The sequence below is a fragment of the Gastrolobium bilobum genome, unplaced genomic scaffold (assembly GCF_033153095.1).
Source record: "Gastrolobium bilobum isolate Gb01-03AN ecotype WA unplaced genomic scaffold, APGP_CSIRO_Gbil_v1 utg22707, whole genome shotgun sequence".
Lineage (NCBI taxonomy): Eukaryota > Viridiplantae > Streptophyta > Magnoliopsida > Fabales > Fabaceae > Gastrolobium > Gastrolobium bilobum.
Window position 1 is genome coordinate 34,657 of NW_026895173.1, and position 20,121 is coordinate 54,777.

Consider the following 20,121-nt stretch of genomic DNA (forward strand, 5'->3'; position numbering starts at 1 on the left):
GCCTCACCGACCAAAATTGGGCCTGTGCAATTTCCACCCTTCTAGCCTAAAGGGCTCTTGCATGAGGGAGCGTGTTGAGATATATAGTCCTATGGTCTTTATAAGGCCTTGGGCACTCTCACCTGGTATATCCCAAGATTCTTTACAAGAGGAATGTTGGACCCACTTACTAAATAATGATGAACAAGGTCTTCAAATACTAAATCAACCAAAGTTTGGAGATTTACATAAATGATATCATCGTAAAATCTTCAAATAAAGAGGAACATCTAAGATACTCGGAGAAAGGTTTTAATCAGCAATGCAACTACAACATGTGTCCTAATCCCATCTAAGGACACATTAAGAGTTCCAACCGGAAAGTTTATCTTTCATGCTAACCAAAAGAGATATTGAATTCAACATTAACAAATGTCCGATGATTCTTGAGATGCGAAACCCACAAGTAATAAGAGAAATGCATTAGCTAACCAAGCAGGTAGTTGCTTTAATGCATTTCCTTGCCAACTCGACTTATTAGTCTCTCCCATAGTTCCAGTTATTAAATAAGGACAAAACATTTGAGGGACACCAAAGTCCGAAGCTTCCTTCCAATAATTCAAGAAAGGACTAGTCTCTCCATCCGTCTTGGCTATGCTAGATTCAGAAAAAACTTTATACCTCTACTCGACAATTGACAACTAAGCGATCAATTTAACCCTTATTTGAGAATCAAAAGCTTTAGGGCAAAAGTTCCTAGATTGATTTCTTAGACTGTTGACCAAGATTATATTTTTAGTGCCACCCAATCATCGTTTTTACCAATCAACCAATAAGACAAACCAGATTTGGCAGATCAGGTGATGACATGATTGTTAGTGAAGACATTGGGTGATATTATATCACTAATAGATTTGAACCCATGTATAAAGCAGAGGAGGTAGATGATCAGAATTATCACTGTGTAATTAAAAATATTAAAAACAGACTTACTTGTCAGTGGCAGAATGATGAAACAGACAGAATGAAAGGATGAATATATGCAGTATCAGAGGAATTAAATCCGAGCCCACAGAACGTGTCTCCTTAAGACAATTTGCCCCCTCACCGATGCCTAAGGTTGATGGACACTTGTCTCCCAGGATAGAACAGATTTCGTCTGAAGAATGGTGGCACTACCAATCAACAGCCCAAACGAACACAACAATATGCCAGAGGAAGTCACACCGGAGGATGAACAACAATATGCAAAATCGGAAGAAGAAAAATTCCGGCAGAGTTTAAGTGCGGAAAAAACTGGATGGATTTCTGAAGGTGTCAGTGTCTATTTATAGACACTGACCGGTCACGATGAACAGTCGCCGGCGGCGAACCGCCGTGTCTGATGGCGGCGAACGGGTGCGACCGGTGACTGTTCCGACGAACAGATACGACCGGTGACCGGTTCAGCGAGCAGACACAATCGGTGACTGGTTCACGAAGGGAAAGAACCGGTTCGGTTCAATACTGCTCAAAAATCCGGCGGGTAGAAACGTTTTGGTTGTAGGGAAGCAACGGTAAATTTTTTGGACACTATGAAAAAATTATTTGGACAAAATATTAAAAAATTATTTTTTATTACACACTATGAACCGAACCGAACCGAACCGAACCGATCCGAGCCGAGCCGGACGGACGGCGGCGGCGGCGCGCGCGTGTGTGTGGTGAACCAATGCTCACCTAGCTCTTCCCCTACATAAAACATGTAGTGACCCAAGGGCCAATCTAAGAGAGGGAAGTGGGAGCTTATATACTCTCCCATTTCCTACTAATTGTCCAATGTGGGACTTGTTGAAACCCACACACCTCTTCATCTTCCCTTTTTTCTCTTTTCTTTATTAACCCACTTCTTATTCATAACCAATGGATCATTGTACATTAATTCATTCATTAATTCCAACAATCCCCCACATGGATAAGAAGTCAAATCATCGTGACAAAATGCATAAGAGTATAAATGCAAAGTAAATTCCTCAACGAGAAACAACTGCATCGAGATAGGTGGAGTTACCTTTGAACCTTCTCTAGTGAAAACCTATCGGATATACTTGGTCAATCGGTGGTCTAGGTCGACTTGAACCGTCAACCTTTAGTGTATACCTAGACAATAGGAGTCACACAATTGCTTCTCTAGCATTGTTGGTCCTTTGTTGCGCCCATTTTGGCCGTGGGACACCTGCCTGGTTCTGCGAGTGTTTTAGAGAATCGGCCTTTAAAAATTCTCATAGAAGCGGCCCTCACTTCACACTCACATAGGTGATTTCTTGTGATGTAAATCACTATACATCATCTGAACACAACAGATTAAGAAATCATTAAAAGCCTTAATGTTTACCCTCATAAATACACTGTCTTGTCTTAGGAATGAGTATGAGTTTAAAAACTCCACAGTGTTTGAACAGTCGACCATCACTTAGTTGTCTCTTTGAACCTAGTTCATGGGATCTCCACTCTTCTAGGTAGAGTTACCGCAATGCTCAACAATTGATAGGCCTTAAACCCATTCCTTTCGACAAATTTTTAACCAACTCTCTAGGAATCCCTTTGGTTAACGGATCCACTATGTTTTCCTTAGACTTAACATAGTCAATTGAAATGATTCCATTCGAGAGTAGTTGTCTTACGGTATCATGTCTACGACGTATGTGTCTAGACTTACCGTTATACATGACGTTCTTGGCCCTTCCAATAGCTGCTTGGCTATCACAATGTATGCATACAGATGGTACCGGTCTTGGCCAATTAGGAACATCCTCAATAAAATTACGAAGCCATTCGGCTTCTTCACCGGCCTTATCTAAAGCAATAAATTCTGCTTCCATGGTTGACCTTGCAATGCAGGTTTGCTTGGACGATTTCCAAGACACAGCACCTCCACCAAGGGTGAACACATATCCACTAGTGGATCTAGTGTCGTTAGAGCCGGTGATCCAATTTGCATCACAATACCCTTCTATAACCGCGGGGTATTTTTCGTAATGCAAAGCATAATTCTGAGTATACTTCAAGTATCTCAAAACTCTTACCATAGCTTTCCAATGATTCTCATTTGGATTACTGGTAAAGCGACTTAACAGACTTACTGCATAAGCAATATCAGGTCTGGTGCAGTTCATAACATACATAAGGCTTCCCAACACTTGAGCATATAGCTTTTGTGCTGTAGCTTTACCAGTGTTCTTTAATAAACTCAAATTAGAATCTACAGGGTTCCTCACAGGAGTTATATTCAAACTCTTGAATTTCTCAAGAACCTTAACTATATAGTGAGCCTGTGATAATGCCAACCCTGCAGATGTTCTATGGATTTTAATTGCTAGGATAACGTCTGCTATCCCCATATCTTTCATCTCAAACTTACTTTTAAGTAATTGTTTAGTAGCATTAATCATTTGATTATTACTACCCATGATCAACATGTCGTCTACATAAAGACAGACAATGGCAAAACCTTTTTCAGTATTCCGAACATAGACACATTTGTCACATTCATTAATTCGAAAACCATTTGATAACATAACTTTGTCAAATTTTTCATGCCATTGTTTTGGAGCTTGCTTTAACCCGTAAAGGGATTTTATTAAGCGACAAACTTCCCGTTATTGTCCTGGAACAACAAAACCTTCAGGTTGTTCTAAATATATCTCTTCGTCCAGGTCGCCGTTTAAAAAGGCAGTTTTCACATCCATTTGATGTATTTCTAATCCATTTAATGCAGCTACCGCGATCAACATCCTGATGGATGTGATCCTTGTAACGGGTGAATAAGTATCGAAGTAATCGAAACCTTCACGTTGCCTGTAGCCTTTTACCACAAGCCTTGCTTTATATTTATCAATAGTGCCATTCTCTTTCATTTTTCTTTTGAACACCCACTTACTTCCTAACGGCTTATTGCCAGGAGGAAGATTTACCAGTTCCCAAGTGTGGTTGGACAAGATAGACTCTATCTCACTATTGATAGCCTCTTCCCAGAATGGTCCTTCCGGGGATGTTATAGCTTCCTTATACGTCCGAGGTTCATTTTCCAATAAGTATGTCATAAAATCAGGTCCAAAGGATGTGGCGGTCTTTTGCCTCTTGCTACGTCTAGGTTCATCTTCTATGTCCTCTACGGTATCAGTATCAGTTGTAGCATCTCGAGGTATCTCAACCTGATCATCATCATTACCACTTGATTCATGTATTTTCTTATACGGAAATATGTCTTCAAAGAAAGTAACTTCCCTTGATTCAATCACCGTATTAATATGTATATCTGAGACATCAGATTTATACACTAGAAAACGATAAGCACTACTATTAAGTGCATAACCGATGAATACACAATCCACGGTTTTAGGTCCGATTCTTAACCTTTTAGGTTTAGGAACCGCAACCTTAGCCAAACACCCCCACACTCTAAAATATTTCAGGGATGGCTTCTTTCCTTTCCATATATCATATGGTATGCTTTTTATCTTTTTGTGGGGCATTCTATTAGTAATATAATTAGCCGTCAACATGGCTTCCCCCCACAAATTCTGTGGTGAACCGGACGTAATTAACATAGCATTCATCATCTCTTTCAGTGTCCGATTTTTCCTTTCTGCAATCCCATTTGATTGCGGTGAATAAGGAGCTGTTGTCTGGTGTATAATACCAGACTCTATACAAAATTCCTCGAAGGGGTCATCATATTCTCCCCCACGATCGCTCCTTACCATTTTAATTTTCTTGTTGAGTTGATTCTCAACTTCACTTTTATATCGCTTAAAAGCAACAATAGCTTCATCTTTACTATTGAGTAAGTACACATAACAATATCTACTGCAGTCATCAATAAATGTAATAAAATATTTCTTATTACCCCTAGATGGTGTAGATTTCATGTCACATATATCAGTATGTATTAAATCTAACAACTCGGTTGATCTTTCAACTGATTTAAAAGGTAATTTCGAAAATTTTGATTCAACACATACTTGGCACTTATTATTTAAACATTCAAATTTAGGTAATAAATCTAAATGTATTAAACTCTTAATGGACTTTAGATTAACATGTCCTAATCTACTATGCCATAAATTAGAAGACTCAAGCAAGTAGACAGAAGTAGTAGTATTATTAATAATATTGGAGTTGTTTACAGTCATCACATTCAGTTTGAAAAGGCCCCCACTAAGGTAGCCCTTTCCTACATACACATCATTCTTAGTAAGTACAAACTTATCAGAAACAAATACAAGTTTAAAGCCATTCTTGCTTAACAGAGATCCAGAGACTAAGTTCTTGCGAATATCAGGCACATGGAGCACATCATTCAGTGTCACTATCTTGCCAGATGTCATTTTCAAAGCCACTTTGCCCACTCCTTCAACTTTTGAAGTAGATGAATTACCCATATAAAGTTTCTCATCATTATCAGTAGGAGTATAGGAGGAGAACATCCCCTTGTTTGAACAGACATGTCTGGTGGCACCAGTGTCCACCCACCATTCGTTGGAGTCTCCCATCAGATTGCACTCCATCACCACTGCTGCCAGATTCAGTTCTTCAACCTGATCAGCAATATCAACCATATTGGCTTGAGTGTTCTTCTTCTTCTTATTGAACTTTTGTGGCTTCCTCTGATCTTTCCTTTGTTCCTTCTTACAATCCTTTGCACGGTGGCCAGGATTCCTACAATTGAAACAGTTGCCTTTGAACTTTTTGCCCTTTCCTTGCTTAGCATTTCCATCTTCAGAATATTTCCTCTTCTTTGACTTTGATCCCTCTTCAACTACATTAGCTTTGGAGATCATAGGATTGTTTCCATTCCTCTTGTCAGACATCTTATTGTCTTCTTCTATTCTCAATCTGGTAACCAGATCTTCAAGTGTCAATTCCTTGCGCTTATGCTTCAGATAATTCTTGAAGTCTCTCCAAGAGTTTGGTAATTTCTCTATGAAAGCAGCAACTTGAAAAGACTCACTAAGAGACATTCCTTCTGCATGAATTTCATGCACAATCACTTGAAGTTCCTCAACTTGACTCACAACAGATTTGGAGTCTACCATCTTGAAGTCCAAGAATCTGCCAACTATGAATTTTTTCAAGGCAGCATCCTCAGTTTTATACTTCTTGTCCAGACTTTCCCAAAGTTCCTTACTAGTCTTCAGGGTACAGTACACATTATACAGTGAGTTGTCTAGAGCATTGAGAATATAGTTCCTGCAAAGGAAGTCAGAATGCTTAAAAGCATCAATGGCAGCAACCTTTTCCTTGTCAGACTCTTCTCCCTCATTCAGTTTAGGAGCATCTTCCTTGAGGAAACGGTCTAGACTCAGAGTTGTCAAATAGAACAACATCTTCTGTTGCCAGCGTTTGAAATTTGTTCCATTCAGTTTTTCAGGCTTGTCAGCATGCATTGGAACAGAGGCAGTAACATTGGCATTGCTAGTACTTACATTAGCCATTTCTGTTACACAAACAGAATCTGAAATTAATCACACAGATTAATTTATCACACAGATTAATAACCCTGATTAATCACACAGTAAATAAAACAGAAACAATATATATAACAAAAAATAATACTGGTCACAGGTTCAAAAACACCTAATTGTCTTAAGATTGTTAGTGAAGACAATGGGTGATATTATATCACTAATAGATTTGAACTCATGTATAAAGCAGAGGAGGCAGAGGATCAGAATTATCACTGTGTAATTAAAAATATTAAAAACAGACTTACTTGTCAGTGGCAGAATGATGAAACAGACAGAATGAAAGGATGAATATATGCAGTATCAGAGGAATTAAATCCGAGCCCACAGAACGTGTCTCCTTAAGACAATTTGCCCCCTCACTGATGCCTAAGGTTGATGGACACTTGTCTCCCAGGATAGAACAGATTTTGTCTGAAGAATGGTGGCACTACCAATCAACAGCCCAAACGAACACAACAATATGCCAGAGGAAGTCACACCGGAGGATGAACAACAGTATGCAAAACCGGAAGAAGAAAAATTCCGGCAGAGTTAAGTGCAGAAAAAACTGGATGGATTTCTGAAGGTGTCAGTGTCTATTTATAGACACTGACCGGTCACGATGAACAGTCGCCGGCGGCGAACCGCCGTGTCTGATGGCGGCGAACGGGTGCGACCGATGACTGTTCCGACGAACAGATACGACCGGTTCAGCGAGCAGACACAACCGGTGACTGGTTCACGAAGGGAAAGAACCGGTTCGGTTCAATACTGCTCAAAAATCCGGCGGGTAGAAACGTTTTGGTTGTAGGGAAGCAACGGTAAATTTTTTGGACAAAATATTATGAACCGAACCGAACCGATCCGAGCCGGACGGACGGCGGCGGCGCGCGCGTGTGTGGTGAACCAATGCTCGCCTAGCTCTTCCCCCTACATAAAACATGTAGTGACCCAAGGGCCAATCTAAGAGAGGGAAGTTCGAGCTTATATACTCTCCCATTTCCTACTAATTGTCCAATGTGGGACTTGTTGAAACCCACACACCTCTTCATCTTCCCTTTTTTCTCTTTTCTTTATTAACCCACTTCTTATTCATAAACAATGGATCATTGTACTTTAATTCATTCATTAATTCCAACAATGATTTATTGAGTTGTACGAGTATTAAATTGACTATTAATCGAGGATAACAATCAAGGTAGAAGCTCTTGCGAATTTTAAGGCACAAATGACTCATGCCCCCATCCACGCAAAAAATTAATGAATATGAAAGTTATACGTAGATGCAGTGGCGGAGCCAGCAAGACATTTAAGCCAGTGCCAAAAAATTTAGCTGGTGCCACGGTTATATAGCTACGACGAAAACGTGGCTAGTTTTCAAAAAACTTGAAACATGATTTGCTACGTTTAAACGTAGCTAAAGAAACGTGGCTAAATTAGCCAGTGCCAAGGCACCTTTTGGCACCAACGTGGCTCCGCCACTGCGTAGATGGCCATCCAATTCGAAATGATAGGGTCGTGAATAAATGTCATTGAGTGTAGTGGCGTAGCAACGTTATATTTAGGTAGGGCATCTGCCCCGATTATATTTTAACAAAATTTATTTATTATATATAATTATATAAGTAATTATAATTAGATCCTAACTAAAATTGTAAGTTGACTCTAACTAAAATTGTATCAATGGTAACAGATGAATATTTGGAGCTGCTATGCGTGTATGTCCATATAAGAGATTGCTTACTTCATAATTTCTTCTTCTTCTTTCATTTTTTTTCAATTAGGGTTTTTCTAACTTTTTTTTTTCTTATTCGCACTCATCTCATGGAATCCAGCCATTCTACGACAAGGTAGGATGTTTTTTTCCATTCTCAAGATTTTAGGAATACATGTTCTTAGAATATGCATTGGTAATTATATTGTCCGCTTGGGGAAAAATTTGATTTATATTTTTGAACCTTGTAAAAGAGAATTCTTTGTCTTCGCTGACCATAATTGTTTATTTGGTGTTTTTAATATGAGTGAAATTCATGCCTTTTTTTTTTATTTACAACTTTTTTTGTGTGTGGTTGTATTTATTTATTTTATTTCTTTTGAATAATGGAGTGCTATTTTACATCTACTTTTTAAAAAAAAAAATTATTTTAATGTAAAGCTATAGCCTACGGTTGCTATTGGTAATGGAATAGAATTTTTTTTGTTGATATTATTTGTATTTAATTTCACAGCAGGAATGAGAATTTTGACGATTAATAAGTGAAAATTGTTAAAGAAAAAAATCAATTAAGATATATGTATATATATGGAGTATGAAATTTTTTTGTACATATTCATTAACAACTTCTTTGTTTTTTTTTTGTTTTTTTAAATTTTTTAAAATATCTTGGTTAAATGATTTATTTGGATCCAATGTCATTTAAACGATTTTAGACATTTGTCGCTGATTGTTCCATGTTTCTTTTAATTGTGAAGTTTGTTGTCACTCTACGTTGATGTTCTTCACATGTCACGACTAGGGATATAAATGAGCCAAGTTAGGCTAGACTCTGGCTTTGATAGCCTAAGCCTATGTAAAATATTCAGAACCTATACAAGCCTATTAGCCTATTAAAGACTTGATTTATAGATCTGGCCTGACCTATTATAAAAAACTAAAAAATCTAATACGACCTGTAAGGCCTACCAAGTTGCAAATTAAAGTTTATAGGCCTAAACCAAATTAAAATATGAAAGATAAAAAAAATTATTCACAAAGACCACATGAAATAAATTTTCATTAACATCTCACGAAATAAATTTTTATTAACATCACATGAAATAAATTTCCATTAACATTACATGAAATAAATTTTCATTAACATTACATGAAATAATATTTATAAAGATTACATGAAATAATGTTTATAAAGATTACATGAAATAATGTTTATAAAGATTACATGCAAATTTCATATATTTATATATACATATAATTTGCACTTTCTTTACTGATTTTATTTTATTTTATATTTTAAATTTTAAATATATACAAATTAAAATATAAAAGATAAAAAAAGTATTCACAAAGATCACATGAAATAAATTTTCATTAACATCACCTGAAATAAATTTTTATTAACATTACATGAAATAAATTTTCATTAACATCACATTAAATAATATTCATAAAGATCACATGAAAATTTCATATATGTATATATATATATATAATTTACACTTTCTTTATTAATTTTATTTTATTTTAAATTTTAAATAAATACTTATTATTTATTAAAATAATGTCAATTCTATTATTTTAAAATTTTCAAGTAATTTATTTTCGTACGTGAAATTTATATAATTATAAAAATATTTTAATAATTTAATATGTTAAATTATTTGACCGATTAAAATTAAATCCTAATTCCGTTACTAATCAGTGATTTTCAATTTCATCACCACTCGTAATGGGACGCATTGAGTATATGAATTGTTATGGTAAAAATACAAATGAACACACAAGTTGACATACTCAATCGAGTTGTTTCAGCCTAATCACTAAATGATTTGAAGTTTGAGTTCCAAATATATAACTATGTTAGAAGAAAACTATGTAGAGAAAATTTTATCATTTTTACGATGTTATGTGGAAGGACTAAACTGGTCAGATTGTTAATGGAGCAAAGGAGAAATTAATAAAAATAAAAAAATACTCCCAATTGACAAGTCACGCCAGCACAGCCCAATTAGATTGAGGCGGTGAGGAAAGTGGGCCCTGATGCGTGTAAGGTTATCAAAACCCGAACGCGAATCTTCTTCAATGGTTTGCTTGGAAAAGGAGACAACAGGGCGAATGAGTTGCGCCGTTTAAAACCACCGACTCAATATCTTCCCTTCTCAGGCGTCGTCGTATATAAACCCTTCACTCCGCCTCTACCCATTAGGGTTTCTCGTCTCAACTGATAAACCATATATATCTGGAAAACCATATATATGACGGAAACTCACGTAGGAACAAAAAAGAGTTGAAAGAAAGAAGTAACTATTTGTTTTGTATGTTTCTATAGTCAGGTAGTTTTCAATTTTCTCTTAATTCCTCAATTTTGTTTTATACTTTTCAATTTAGAAATTGAATGATTGTTATGATTTCCAGGGTTTTGAAAATCTTAGTGTCTGTTGACTTCTCGTTTGGGGCTTTGGTTTTGTTAGATCGGGGTTGGTTTCTATTGTTCTGGGTTTCTGAATCGATTTTACTTTTTTTTTTTTCATCATTTTTTGGTGATATTGAAACCTGGGAGTGATATTGATTAAGAGTTTTATTTATTTTATTTTTTACAGTGTTTTGATTTGATGGTGCTTGTTCAAAGCTATCATTTTGTTGTTTTAATTATGCAAAAATATAAAATAAATAAAATACTATTTTTAATGTATTTTCCTTGGAAGAGCATAGCTTCGCCTGATTTGTCCATGGCCTTTTTTTTGTTTTTTTTTTGTTAAATTCTATGATCAGGGGTACAGCTCTTTCAGAGAGAAGCATTTACAGTATGAAAACTAACTGCAGTGCTGGGTATGTTTAATTTCTTTTTTTTTTCTTTTTTATTTATTTATTTGCCTCTAGTCAACTTTCAGTATTTCTTAAGGAAAAGTTTATCAATTTCCTTGTGGTTTGCTTCAGAATCATTTTTTTATTTATCACATATGCTCCTATAGTTTGTAAAAAGTAAAAAACCACAGAGGCATATATGATAAAATAACATATCTTTTTGCAAACCACAGGGACATATGTCATACATAAAACCAGGGGCACAGATGATTCTGGAATAAACTACAAGGCATTGCTGAACTTTTTCCTATTTCTTAATCTTGACTGATCTCTGAATTTCTTGATGTTTTAAGGTTGTTGTTATGCTTTACTTTTTTATAGTTTTGATCACTGGTACTAGTTTGGTGTTATGTTATATAGCCCTCTCATGGATTGTGGAGATTTCAATGATGCATTTAGTTACAATTCTTCGAGGTTGCCTTAGCTTCTAATATATCTGCGCACGGTTGAAACTTGTTTCTCATAATATCTGATAAGTACAGAGGAAATAAGCAAAGATCTATTCATCATTCATTCTCTATTATGGGATTATTTTTCGATTTATTGGACAAATTGGATTTGATAATTTAGTTAGTTTTCCTTTTCGTTTCTCTTAATTCTTATTTGCTGTTTATTTCATTCAACACACATTTATGGTTTATGACTCCTATATGGAGCATTTGCTGAATCACAATTACAAAGAGTACACTATGTGACATGTTCATATTTCCATTCCTATTTCATTTTATTGGACTCCTGAGAAGTAAGCTACTAAGTATTGGGCTCAAAAGAACTAACTGTATTTGAAAATCTAGCAAAATTGAAGTATCCATGTATGTCTTGGGCAGCAGATGATAAGTCCATGTCCAGCAGATGTGTTATTTATACAACAGTCAATGATGTGTTGCTGGGGAAACTTCCGTCATGTTCTGTTTTTATGCTGTATGTTTCAGCCTATTTTGATTTTAAAATGTTTTCAATGTATTAAATTGTCACAGACTAGCATGTGAACTTTTTATGAGGTCTGGACCTTAAGGTTATATTTGGACTTTGAAAGATTGGGCTAGGCTTAGTATGTTAGTAACCCTAAATAAACTGTCCTAAATTTTTATATTAAGCCATCTTTAAGCTGCTGTGTATTAACTTCTATAACATCACACTTGCATGGTGCTTGAAACTTGAGAAAGCATGGTTAACATAAAACTAAGTGGCATGTGGTATATCCTTCTCCCTATTAAATAAGAAGTACTGACCAGATGACCAAATGAAGACTTCGGTGCTATTTTTTATTTATCAATTGAAGAAGATAGAAAGAAATGGTTAAGGCTTCTCTAAAGAGTTTGTCTCTAAAGTGAGCAAGTAACTGTGTATTTACTGTAATTCTAAATTGTAATTTAACACACTAAAACCTGTACTCACTTTAGAGGAGTTTTCCAAAAGAAGTATAGCAGTTGAGAAATAATATTAAACAATGGCATTTGAAAGAATCTTGAAGGCTGAAATTCATATTTCAATTGGGCTCCCTAAATTGTTGTTTCTAACATGATCAATTTTGTGAAATTGTCTGTGGAGGATTCTCTTTTAACTTGTATTTCTCGAGGTTTAACCGACTTTATCGACATTGGTCTCATGAAGATCAGGTGACATTAAGTAGTTGAGGAATGCTTGATCAACATTAATATCACCTTTCCCAAATTAGTTGGGGTTGGCGGTCGGCGAGCCTAAATAAAAAAGCAAGAAAAAGATAGAATGAAAAGAAAAATAAATAAGACAGTGAATAAATAGATAGATAAATGTTTATATAATTAAATTATTTGGCTTGGAATGAATTCACGTTAACTTGTTTATTTATATGATTTATGTTTGAAGCTTTTCTAGTTTAGACTAACATGCAGTCTTTTGATTGTTGTTGCTCATTTCTTAAGTATTATAAATTCGACAATTGATTTTATTTTATTTTTAATCTTCTTGGCGACAGTACTTTTGCAATTTCACTTGCAAAAGCTAAAGTGTTTTAGATTACTTGTTTTGTCATGCATGGAATACTTTTATTGATTTACTCCCTAGTATTTATTATGTCAAACTTTGTAATGATGAGTACATGATCCTATATATTTGTTCAATGTTCTCAAAAATTTTAAATATCCAGGGACTGCAAAATATTTTTGATGTCATGGTCTTCATTGTCACTGCCACAGTTTATTCAAAAATGCTCAAGGTCTAGAGTTCGATTTGACTGCTGCATCTGAGCTTTTAAATTTGAACGTGTTTATAGATGTTGATCTAGTATATAGAAATGGAAACAAAAACCGCAAAGGCATTGGATAGGGTTGTTCTCAATCTGAAGCGAAAGCGGGCTGCTAAATATGCTGCATGTCTAAATAAAGCTTCGCAATCAGGGTCACCTCAATGGCTGTCATATGTGTCACCAACAAACAAGATTGTCAAACAGAGGAGATTAGGCGGATATAAAAGAAAGCTGACAAACTGTGGGACTGATACTGCACGATCTTTAGTTAGGTATTATTTGAACTATAAGAAGAGTGGGAGGCCGGAACGTTTGATGTTCTATCAGGATGGTGGATGGATGGACTTTCCTAAGGATGTGGTTGACTTGGTTAGGAAAGATTTTGAAGTAAAGAAGGCAGCTATGGAGGTAGAATTAAATGGCCATCATCTTGTGCTGAATTTTTTGCACATGTATCAAATGGACCTGAAAACTGGTTTGCAGCAACCTATTGCTTGGATTGACGAAACAGGGTGCTGCTTTTTCCCTGAAATCTATGCTGTTTCTGATGAAGTACCTTATTCCTGTAATCAGGAGGATGGAAAAAGTCATGAATCATTATTTCAAGATCCTTATGAATCTAATGAAATAAAATTACATTTAGATATTGAAATAAATGGAGTGGATGAATCGAAGTTGAGGGAGTGTAGTGGAGAATCCAATGCTTTAGTTAATCATATTCCAACTGATGCTAAACAAGCATGCAGTCAAAATGATGTAGAAATTGAGTATAGCAGTAATAAAATCAACAATGAAAATGTTGGTGAAGCCATTGAGCAAATTCAAAACGTAGGGTTCAATGCATGTAATGAATTTGTACATGGAAAGTTGGATTTGGATACTGTACAGAAGATGTTTCTTAATGGAATGAGTAGTTTTGGTAGTACTGACTTAGTTGAGCTTTACCGCTGCTCAAGTACATTGATGCAAGCGCGATTGGAGCTGTTCCATAAGCAAGCTGAAATTACAGAAAATTGTCGTGGGGATGCTAATGTGCGATATGCTTGGCTTGCTTCTTCTAAAGAAGAACTATCTACATTGATTAAGTATGGACTTGGTCATTGTGGACTATCAGCATCTAAATGCACCCATGGCGTTGGTGTTCATCTTGCTGCAGCTACCTGTCCTTATGCCAGGTTGAGTTTTCTTATCACCAACTTGAAACAATAGTCTCTTTAAATACTTCTAATAATAATGATAATCTTATCCTAGGCTTAAATTTGTCTGGGAAAAGCAAGATGAATAAAAATGAATGGTTTTTTTTTTTTTTTTATTTCTAATTAAACTTTTTGTTTCAGGATGGAGTTTTAAGAATATATCTTTTCTTCCTGATACATTTATTTTTTTATAATTATTGTTGGGGTCAACTATCAATATATATTTTTCCCTGAGAACATTCTATTATATCTTTGATATACATACAAAATAACAGTTTTTTCCCATATTTATTTATATCACGATGTTTTATTTATTGTCTACTTTGTTATGTTATTATTTAGTATTTATATTCTAGATTTTTCTGTTGTAATGGGTAGAGAAGCATTCAAGTTTGGCTTATTTACAGTGCTAGTTATTGTGATGTTGACGAAAATGGTGTTCGGCACTTGGTCCTGTGTCGTGTAATAATGGGGAACATGGAGCTTCTCCGTCCTGGCAGTAGACAGTTTCGTCCCAGTAGTGGTGACTATGATAGTGGGGTGGATGACGTTCAGAGTCCGAGATACTATATAGTATGGAATATGAACTTGAACACCCACATTTATCCTGAATTTGTTGTTAGTTTCAAGGTCTCTTCTGATGGTGAAGGTGATACAAATTTTCTTTAGTTTTCTTTTATGTTTACTCTTGATTTATATTTTCCTTGACAAAAATAAGAACTCTTAAATTTTTGTATTACATATAATTGGTATTTGGTACTTAATGAGTTGATCAGAGGCTGACTGATTGATATCTATGGTTTGATTTTTCCATTTGGGTGGAGTGTTTACTCTTTGTGGTTGGGCTCCCTCACATTCAACAGATCACTTGAAGTCTTGTTCAATGGCATAGCCTTCTGTTTCTGGCTTTCTGCTGCTAAGCTGTATGAGTGCCATTCTTTTGGAATTTTTTTTCTTTTTGGTTACCAATAGTTTATGCATTTTACAGGCCTTCTTTGTGGAGGTGAGAGTAAGAATGATGTTTCTGAGGTTAATTCAGCTGATCAAGGTCCTAAGAGCTTGTTACCTTCTACATTAGATACCGTAAGTTGCTTGATATTTGAGTATTGCATGATTTGCCAAGTTTTCTTGGTGAAAGGCAATGTTAATACCTATTTTTTAACTCTTTTTATCTAAAATGCTTTATCTGTTTACCTTTTTAAATATCTTTTTTTTTTCTTGTTTTTACTTTTTTTATTTCTCTCTTGATAAAATGATAAATGACTGTGGTTGAAATAAAGGCTGCTTGAAAGAAATTCTGAAAGATGGGCTGGTGTAAAAGAAATAATTTTTTTATTTACTTTCCAAAATAAATAAAGCAGTTAGCTTAGCATTTGATGCCTTTATTTCTTGGAAGAAATTCTGGCTGGATCTGAAAGATTGTCTACCAATTTTTAGAGGATTAATGACAATAATATAGTGGAATTGAAATTTCTGTGAAGGTTTGCCTGGTGTAAGATAGTGTGCAAGTTATAGGGTGGTGATTAAGGGTGATAGTATGTTGCTTTCAGTGCTATAAATAGTTACTGCCGAAGCAATTTTGAAGCTCAGGTCAGTTCTAGGTTGCAAATATAAATTAGGGTTTCGGAAGGAAAAATATCATTTAGATGAGACAACAGTTAGGATAATATTTAATTTCCTAAGAATCAGACTGGTAAAAGGGTTAATGGTGATGAGGATGTGATAGCTTTGTGTTGCGTAACATATTCCAGTGAAAATAGTCTTATCCAAAATCAATCATATTACTTAAAAAATAAGTATTACATTGATATAGATTTTTTTACCTCGGAGAAGGATTTCTCATAGAATTCTGATTCAAGGATTAGAACTTTAAAATTATTCTATCCAATCAAAACTTGGGACTAAATCAGACCATAAAGCATGAATTCCACAGGCAAATATAACCCTGGACCCGGGGTTAGAAATTTTGGTTTGACCCTAACATGAAAGTATAAGGGATTCAAAACTGAGTTCCGTTTATGTGTACTCTAAATTGCACTGCAACCACTGGAAGCACCTTGTAGCCTGGACCAAATTAAAAACATATAATGGTTTTACAAGGAGAAAAAAAAATGATAATTTGAGGTAATTAAAGGATTATATAATAGTGTCTTGTTAAATCCAAAACTTTTAACAATGTTTATATTATCAAGCCTATGTAATGTTGTAATTAGTCTCAATGTCAAGGCAAAACCTAAATATTTAGGTTCTTTAGTCTTAAGGTTTTGTTATTGTTCTATATCTTAATTGGTCTAATCTGAATTTGGAATGGATGCATGCTATTGACCTTTGATCCAAAATTTTAAACTTACTGGATTTATTTCTGCTTATTGTGGATCATTTATTACCCTGAAGATAGTTCATACTTCCGAAAGAATTTTGAAATAGGATTTTTGTTTTAGTAGAAATTAGAATGAAGAGTCTTGTTTATGAGGAAGATAAGTAAACAGTGTGTTTCTTGTGAATGTTACTTTTGGTAGTAGTGATCACAAGTAGAGGGCACACTCATTTGCTTCTGTCGTTTATTTAGAGTTGTCTTATGGACTATTTTTTATATTTAATACTTATAACATCCATTTATATCGTGCTATTTGCATATGGCTTATTTACTTGTTGGGGTAATATGTGATCCTTTTCAACCTGTGATCTTGTGATACTCATTGTTTGCCTTAAGGAATATGCACTTTCGGTAATTATTGCATATAGTATCTCATTAATGATTAACTTTATTGTCCATAAAGAGAATTGTCCAAACAATTTTGAATTTTTGGATACCTCAGGGGATAGCTACTGGTGTGGTGGCTAGCTTGCCTAAAGCTCCGAAATCCCCTTGGATGCCTTTTCCTATGCTTTTTGCTGCTATCGCAAATGAGGTTCCTCCCAATGATATGGAACTTATCAATATGCATTATCAACAATTCAGGGTATGTAAAGTAGCTCCACTGGATGCCTTTGTTTGTCATGATGTAATATGACTAGTATATAATAATGTTCTCGTTTTCTTGTAATTACCAGTCAAAGAAGATGGCCCGTGATGATTTTGTGAAGAAGTTGAGGTTGATTGTTGGAGATAGTCTCTTGAGGGAAACAATAACTAATCTTCAATGCAAGGTACTTCTTTCTTTGAGATTTTGAAATATTTTGCGTTGTCTTCTGCTGTGATTATTTATACACCTGAAAGGCATTACTTGCTGTTAAGCCCGTTGGGCTATTATTTCCAGATTTTTTTTTTTTTTTTTTCTGATTTAATGTTGGAATCTGGTGCATGGTTTTCTGCCATGTGGTAGTATCTCCTAAATGTTTAACTGGCTGCTTGCAGGTACCATCCAAATCTTCGTGTGCGTTGAAAGACTCAAACAACGAGAAGGAAGTCTGAGGGTCTTTTTCGTAAGGTGATCTTTGCACTTTGGAATTAACTTTGTCGACTTAACGCTGAATGAGTCAAAATACACTAGTGAATGTTGTTGGCTCTTAGGACACAACTATCTGCTTTTGTTCTCATACTCTTTTGGACCTGGAATGTGTACTTGCTATTGGAACTTTGTTTGAATTAATTTTGAACCACGTGGAGACCAATTCATTTAACTCATTTAATTTGGCGGGTTCGGTTATAATTTTGGATTTCATCAACTGCCACAATCTTTCCCGCACAAGGATGGATTAAAATTGGAATAGGTCCTCTTCTTAACCATTCTTGGGTAAATTAATGGGGACGGGGAACGAGAGAGAAAAATATATTAGAATAAAGAATGATAAGATCGTAATAATTGAATTATTCATGAATGATTAGGATTTTCTCGTAAGATATGATTTTGTCAACTAAGACGAGAAGATTCATCTCTGGTTAAAATAGATTGGGGTTTTTTGTTTTTTAAATTTTTACGTTCAATGGTACACTTATGTTATATGATTACACTTCACTTGTCACTTTAACGTCTAAAGTCTAAACCTTAAATGATCCTAGCATCACCGTATTTGCTTTTGTCGACAGAGACATCGTCAGAAAATAATATTAGGCATTTAGTCTTTCTAATAGAAAATACTGTATAGTTAAAAAACCGTGTGGTTGGTAGACTTCGCATAATTTTCATCCAGTAGAAATATGTGTCAGAGAAGCATCATTTGCCCACATAAATTTCAAGTTTTGTTCTTATTTATTTTGATATGTTTGATGTTATTTTATTTTAAAATTTAATTTTTTTACTATTTTAGTGGGTTAATCTAATCAGCCATAAAATAGGTAAATTGATATTTTCAATTTATTTATAGAAATCGTCAACTTCTTTTATCTCAATTTTTGGCGGGTTAGAACGGATTGATCCGCATTAACTAAAATTCGGAGTCCAAAATTTTTATCATATATTCGGATTTTATAGTATAAACTATGTAGTTGGATTTTATTATTATTATTATTTGCACTTTAAAACGAGCTATTGCTTGGAATTGTTGATTGTTGGATTAGACTTCTTGTAAAAGTAGTGGGTGGTTTGAAGCATTTTATGGAGAAAATGATTTTTTTTAATTGGAGCTCTACCTTTTTCTGCACAACCAGCCTTTATTAATTAAAAGTGAATTCAAAAGAATTCTCCGGCATAACATTAGTTCCATAAAAAAAGCTTTATAGACTTGAGTAGTTGATCGCGGTGTTAATAGCTTAATTATACTGGAGGAAAGAATAATGATTTTGTGTATAATCTTACTCTTATGGAATGGAGGAACCAATATTTTCCTTCTTCATAAGGTTGACATAAAAAATAAAAGTAGCAACTTGGTATTCTAAAGGGAGAGAAGAAAAAACCAATTACGCCCTCAAGTTTCTCAGCCCAATTGATAGCGACTAGAGATGCTAAACAAATCAGGGGTATTTCAGGGATCTTTGGCTCGGTTCATGAAAGCCTAAGCTTACATGTCCAAAATTGGTTATTGGCACCAGGCTTGGACTTACATAAAAGTTTGTTTAATAAAAAGGCATCACGCTCAAATTTAAAAGCTCAGCCTTAAAGTCTTTAAAACTGGCTTAGTATAATATTTTATATTTTATATTTTTTATACTACTTTTAATAACTCTCTCTTTTTCCTCAATCTATTTCACCCCATTTTATTGGTTAAACAAACTTTTTGAATAATTTTGTTTTATATTATGTTGTTTGGATATAAATTGAATTTATGAATATTCATGGAATTACTAGTTTTATTGATTGTATATTCTGTTTAGATATATTTTTGTTGTCTTATTTTTTTAAACAAGCTAACATGCTAAACAAAGTTTTTATTTTTTGTAAATAAGCCAGGCCACATGTCGATAGTTATATTCATAACAGGTAACAAGCTTGATCAGGCTTACACATTTAAACACAGGTTTAGTCTTTTAAGATCAAAGCTCGACTCGGCTCGGTCCGTTAACCCCCTAATAGCGACAGATTTTAGCATTACAAGTACATGGTAAAATTAAAGGAAAAAAGTAATAAATGTAAGATACTTAGGTAAGATATTATTATACCCATATCCCGGAGTGAGCATGTAATTAGATTTTTACTTATTCTGTTCTGAGATCTTTATGGATTGAAACAAGGAGTGAAAGTACCTGAGATGATTTAAATAATTTTTGTA

General features: G+C 34.7%; 1 protein-coding gene across 3 annotated transcripts; it reads left to right on the forward strand.

Annotated features, from left to right (window-relative positions):
* Positions 1-10,285: 10,285 nt before the first annotated feature.
* On the forward strand, positions 10,286-18,108 carry LOC133297032 (inactive poly [ADP-ribose] polymerase RCD1-like). Of its 3 annotated transcripts, XM_061496092.1 has the most exons (9): positions 10,286-10,517; positions 10,957-11,013; positions 11,223-11,342; positions 13,178-14,451; positions 14,880-15,121; positions 15,461-15,555; positions 17,292-17,435; positions 17,527-17,622; positions 17,831-18,108. In XM_061496092.1, exons 4-9 carry the CDS (start codon positions 13,325-13,327, stop codon positions 17,885-17,887), a joined length of 1,761 nt encoding a protein of 586 aa, XP_061352076.1. In that variant the 5' UTR covers positions 10,286-10,517; positions 10,957-11,013; positions 11,223-11,342; positions 13,178-13,324; the 3' UTR covers positions 17,888-18,108. The 3 variants fall into 3 exon arrangements, with proteins under 3 accessions (XP_061352076.1, XP_061352066.1, XP_061352083.1); XM_061496082.1 differs by lacking the exon at positions 11,223-11,342; XM_061496099.1 differs by lacking the exons at positions 10,957-11,013; positions 11,223-11,342.
* Positions 18,109-20,121: the final 2,013 nt, after the last annotated feature.